The 6332-nt window shown below is 42.7% G+C and overlaps 1 protein-coding gene across 1 annotated transcript; it reads left to right on the top strand.

The window, feature by feature from the left end:
• Nucleotides 1–1820: 1820 nt before the first annotated feature.
• Nucleotides 1821–5101, top strand: LOC308318580 (trypsinogen-like protein 3; the record flags this gene model as incomplete). The annotated part of the gene is made up of 5 exons (XM_080768196.1): nt 1821–1860; nt 2467–2611; nt 2695–2948; nt 4185–4315; nt 4895–5101. The coding sequence occupies 5 exons, from the start codon at nt 1821–1823 to the stop codon at nt 5099–5101; spliced, it is 777 nt and encodes a 258-aa protein (XP_080624322.1).
• Nucleotides 5102–6332: the final 1231 nt, after the last annotated feature.

The raw sequence follows: 6332 nt of genomic DNA, 5'->3' as shown, positions 1-6332 counted from the left end.
CTTGAGTATTTCCAATTTACAATACTTTTACTTCTACTACACTACATCTTCGATCCAAATATTGTACTTTTACTCCACTACATTAACTAGTTACTTTAAAAAAGATTGATACATTTTATGCATTTGAAAACTTCTAAAATAGGACCTTCTGCATACTGCATTCTGCATACTACTTTTGTACCAGACTTTAACAGTATTTCTAAATGACAGTATACTTTGTCCCCAGGTCAAAAACCTTCTTAAAACCCATTCCCCTACCCTTTACTAACTCCGGCAGCATCCCAGCACCCCCCACAAAACACCACACCTGCCAAACTCTGTAAATGGAATATATAATGTCACTAATTAAAAAATATCCCCATATAATCAAAATGAATTATCAAAGGGTAACATTTTGTTTGAGGTTTTCTAATACCAAGTACTAGGCTAGTAGGCTGTACACCTCATGCCTCAAGGTCTCCAACACAAACTCAAGTCAGGTTTCTGGCCAAACATGAGGCCACCCCTTTTATACACTACCCTTTAAAAGGGGCAGCCAGCCAACAGCAGCCACACATTTATCTTTTTTATGTTTTATTATTGTACTTTTATGCACTACACAATACAAACATACATAATTTAACACAGAACCAGTGTAAACCACTGTTTATTGAAAGTCGATAGAAAGGTTACTGATTGGAGTGCATAACCTTTGTTAAGGGTCAAGTTGCTTTATCAGGAGTAATTTCTGAAAAGTGATGCTAGACAGCTAGAGTTGATTTGCTGGCCAAGGAAACTTCACAAGTTCTGTTCAGTCCCTTTTTTTATTGGTCCCAGATTATTTACTTATTTATTATTTACTATTACTCTACATTAGGTTAGGTTAGGAAATCAAATGAAATGAATAAAATCAAAAACATTGCACATGTTTATTACATCGGAGGAGAAAACAGTTCAGTGAGTACAAAGTCCATATAGTATTTCAAAATACGTATGTCTATAGATAATCCAAATCCAGAGTCATTATGTCCAGTGGAAGTTGCATAACATGAGATATTTGTTGCGGCTAAGACAAGAGGAAAACATGGTGAAATATTAACCTAATTAACAACGTTTACAATAATAACTTCAGAGTTCTGGAACTTCCCATAGTGACTCTGCAAAGATGTATCCTGTCACGAGAGAAGGGCATATTGCACATGGTGTATTAAAAATCACAAAGTTTCAATATAACAAAATGAAAATGTTTTAATATAGCTGCTTGAGCCCATGAGTTCTTTCATCTGTAGAATGAGTCACATTGTTGTCTAGAACAAACTCCGACTATCATCATACATTAAAAACCAAACTCTGTCAACCTTAAAGAGGTTGTCATTAGTACACATCAGTGTCATACATTTAAAAAAAAAACTGAACCATTGTATTATGCAAGTAATCACAGGCAATCCCTATGACAATAGTTAGGGATTCAGGATTCTGTACCTGTATGTATGCCCTGAGTGTTAATAAATGTGGTTTACGTCTACACTGTTACAAATGGAAACATTTACACAGAGTACTTACTGTGTACAATCTTTCTCTGTCCAATTCTTTGGCAAGGGCATGGTTATTAACTGTGGTGTGACCTTATCATAAGCTCAGGTGTCGGGAATTGTTCTGATAAGAAGAATACTATGACAAAACGTAATGTGCTTTAGCCGGAAATCCTCTCCCTGTCCTTCAAACAAGCCCAAGGATAGGTATATAAGAGCCAGACGGTCCAGTCTGTAGTCATGTACTATTTTGGAGAAACTACGACATACAACAACAAATAACAGAGAGAGAGAGAGAGAGAGAGCAACATGAAGCTACTAATACTGGTCATTGCTTTAGGATTCACTGGTAGGTTCAACACTCCCTGAATGACTTAATAATGTTGCTGACCAATAAACTGTGTGTACCTTCATTTTATAGGCAGCAACCTAATGTTGTATTTATTTAATGTGGAAAATGTGGTCTTAAAATTTGAAAATAATTTTCAGCAATTCCGACGCATTGTGAGCTTGTATTGGCTAGTTTCACTATACTTCATATGACAAAGTATGCAGGGCTTCAAGGACCACTTAATCCAATTTCAACCTATCTTCATGTAATTGTTCCTCATTAATGCTCATTATAAGATGGCTACTCTGTCTCTCAGATGGTTCAGAAACCTGCCTACCAGTGACGGCATCAGGTTTCTATTAACTTGGAATTCTCATCGCCAATGTCATGTCATTGGTAGGCAGGTTTCAGAACTGTACATAAGTTATGGTTACTCGCTTATCTGCATCTCATTGGTGGGTTATGGACCATAACCTTCCAATGAGATGCAGAGCAAGTACTTAAATTGTGGCATCTTATAATTGCCATTTGTGAGGAGACCAATTATAATGAAGACGAGGTTGAAAATGGACCAAGTGCTCCTTTAAGTGGTAAAAACCGTGTCTGTCTTGCATTAATACACAGGGGCAACTCCGTTGGAAGATGACAAGGCATGCGAGCCTCACTCCAGACCGTGGCAGGTCAGGCTGCATGGTGGAGGAGCATCCTGCAGTGGTGCCCTCATCAACGAGTGGTGGCTGGTGACCTCCTCCTACACCTGTAACCCCAGGTAGAGGCCGCACGGTTGCTGCTACTGCTGAACTATTGCACTGTGAAACATCTTCTAATCTACAATCTCTTCTCTTCTCCCAGACCCTATAACACTATAGCATCTCTGGGGGTACATGACTTGAGAGCACAGGAGGGGACGGAGCAGCACATTCGCGTGGCGGATGTGGTCCATCACAGCCCGTACCGCTCGCCCCTCCACAGCCTCACCATGGTCCGTCTGTCTGCACCCGCTCGCCTCACCCCATTCGTCAGGCCCCTCCAGCTTCCCACACGCTGCCCACAGCCAGGAGAGACCTGTACAGTCAGCGGCTGGGGCCGCACCAGCCAAAATGACTGTGAGTGCATCTCGTGTATTTCGGTTCAAATCAGAGGGCAGCCAACTGTTGATGTAGTCTAGGACCCCTATGTCTCATTTCTGATGTTGATATTTCTATACTGTGTGGAGTACAGCCCAAAGGACACCGGTAGGGACTCATTGAGACAAAATGAGTTGCATTGGTGTGGTTAGTTTTAGTTATTGTAATACATTCTATTATAATAAAAATATATTGTTAATTTACTATTAATATTGTAGATGGGATAGAGGTAGAAAGTGACTGAAAGCTGAAAGGTTTGAGAGTGCTCGGCTGTGATTGGCATAGCAGTGTCAGCTGAGCTGGGACTTTTACAGGGACTATGATTGGTGTAGCAATGTCAGTTACGCTGTGTGGTTTGCTGTTGGTCTACTTTTGAAATGACTGATATAGGTGAGCTGTAATAGTTTGCCGTGATTGTGCTACTGACCTTGGGACATACACAGATGTCTACTCAGGGGACATACTGTACAAACGCTGTTCTAGGCAGCTGGCCCCATTCAGCCACACCATAAAAACATATTCAGCAGAGTGTTTACTTTACACTGTTGTAAAATGCTGACGAATTCTTCAAACGTCATGGCCACCGGTCGCGGTCGAACTTGGATTTCGCTGTCTCTCGTTCTAAGAGTATGGAGGCTGAGACTTAACCTTAGGAACACAGTAAAGGGCCATACATGGCAATATACATTTGATTATACTAGTTTAGATTTGTTGTTTGTTTACATTTTGTCCAAAGTTATGCCAATTCTGCCAAAACATAAGTGCACCACTAATGAGTAATTAACATGTTAACTTTGGTGGTAAATCAATGTTTTCTACAGGGACTATAGGCTACTATTCATTTTAAACCAATACATATTTTAAAATGCATTAAATGGCATGCTAACAACACAATTATATTTAGCTTGCGGGATTCCTTTGTGTTAAGTCAAATTGATCTTCATAATAGTTAAATGAATGGAATTCAACTATACCATTGGTCAAAGTCATAGTAGTAGAGTAGCGTCATAGTCAGTGGACTACACGTGATGACAGAACACCCGTGTGAGCCTTTAAGGCTGAATATTTTACTGTGTGCGGTACAGTGCATCAGAGGTAATGCCTTCCATCATTTGTCTGCATACACCTATCTCTGTACATGTGTGTGTGTGTGTGTGTGTGTGTGTGTGTGTTGAGAAAAACATAATCAGTATTTCCTCCTTCCTCTCTTCACAGACTCATCTCAGCTAAAGTGCATATCAGTGCCCGTTGTGGATGACCACACATGCATGAGCACCTTCCCAGGGGACCTCTATTGGAGCCCAACAATGATATGTGCTGGTCGAAACGGCACAGACAACTGCTTGGTGGGTACACAACATTAACCTCTTAAACCTCATTGACCAGGGTCCCCCAGCAGGGTTCTATTCGGTCCCCTCCCTTTCCCTTCTAGTCTACAACAAGTAGGAGATGTACAAGCTCACAGTTTGTAGATGTGCTCAGTAGCAGTTTTTGTATTGACCCATCATAATCTCGGGCTCTTCCTCTGATGCCCCTGTTGCCCCTCTCTCTTTCACTCCCTTTTTCATTCTCTCCCTCAATTCTTTGAAATTCCCCTTGCTTTGTTGCCATGAAAGACACTAAGATTGCCCAAGCATGTATACAAAAGCTATTCATCAATGGATAAATAACCATGAAGTCTCTCTCTCTCTCTCACCCTCCTTTAAACTCTTTCCCTCTCTTCTTTCGTGCCCTTCCCTTGTCCTTCTCTATACCCTCCCTTCCCCATAACCACCTTCTCTCCCTCCTTTCCTCTTTCTACCCTCCCTCTGTTTCTTCTGACCCCTCTCCCTTTGTTCCCTCTTTCCCTCTATCCTTCCCTCTTCCTTTTTTGTCCTTTCATCTTTCCCACCCTTCCTTTCTTCCTCTCCCTCTGTGTCCTCCAGACGGACCGTGGCGGTGTGATGGAGTGCGGTGGTCAGCTGCAGGGCCTGTCCTGGCTCACACGTGGCTGCAGCGACCCCACGGACCCCAGTGTCTACACCAAGATGTGCAAATACAACGGCTGGATCGCCAGCGTGATGGACAGATACACGCCCTTCACCACCACTGCACTGCCTAAGACTACCTGGCCTGTGCAGAGGGGGCAATAAACCACTGCCTAAGACTACCTGGCCTGTGCAGAGGGAGCAATAAACCACTGCCTAAGACTACCTGGCCTGTGCAGAGGGAGCAATAAACCACTGCCTAAGACTACCTGGCCTGTGCAGAGGGAGCAATAAACCACTGCCTAAGACTACCTGGCCTGTGCAGAGGGAGCAATAAACCACTGCCTAAGACTACCTGGCCTGTGCAGAGGGAGCAATAAACCACTGCCTAAGACTAACTGGCATGTACAGAGGGAGCAATAAACCACTGCCTAAGACTACCTGTCCTGTACAGAGGGAGCAATAAACCACTGCCTAAGACTAACTGGCATGTACAGAGGGAGCAATAAACCACTGCCTAAGACTACCTGGCCTGTACAGAGGGAGCAATAAACCACTACCTAAGACTACCTGGCATGTGCTGAGGGAGCAATAAACCCTTGCATGTGCTGTGCCTGTTAATCACGCCGTTGTCGCGAGAGCAAAGTTAGACTAGAGATTTGAGGTACTGTCCTGTGACAGAAGTGTCACAAGTTTGATCCCTGCCACAGCAAATGTTTCCTCCTTGTCAACATGTCCTTGAGCCAGATCGGGCTCAACTTGCTCGCCCACTGAAAGAAAATTGGCTCTGTGGCTGCCTCTCTCGCAAATGGAATGCACAACCTATTTTCAGCAGTACTTTGTTAAATGGAAAGCACTGAACGCATATTCAAAACTGTGTGGCCATGAATGGAAAAGTAATTGTATACACAATAAAGATACAACTATGCAGAATATGTACGGGGTTCACTGATTTCATTACAGCGGTTACTGTGGCATTTCTCCTCTTTTTGATTCAGGAAATGTTCCCACAACTGATTTACTGTAATGGACCCGATCATACATAATACAGTGCATCAGCATCAGTGTACTCCTGGGGTGTGTGGTTGTGTGTGCGTGCAGCATTCCAATATACCCACATCCATGCATGTGTCATTTATTGCATATTGTTTATGACTACTAAAACCATTGCTGCCATGTGTCTGGCATACAGAAGGTCATTGTCTATGATGAACAGTCGGTGCACACGCAGCTCTGTGCTCACTGACTTGTTCAAAAATAAAAGCTGCAAGCCTGGGTGAAAACCCACAAAACTATGTGATGGAGAATATTACGGAGCAATTTAAATTCAAATGGATGCTGTCTGGATTGTAGCCGGTGTGATTGCCTGAGGTCATGATTCTCAACTGGTATGCTC

Source organism: Protomyctophum bolini (genome assembly GCF_963924005.1).
Source record: "Protomyctophum bolini genome assembly, chromosome: 7".
Lineage (NCBI taxonomy): Eukaryota > Metazoa > Chordata > Actinopteri > Myctophiformes > Myctophidae > Protomyctophum > Protomyctophum bolini.
The sequence above is the reverse complement of the archived record's forward strand: the minus strand, read 5'-3'. Positions and strand labels throughout refer to the sequence as shown.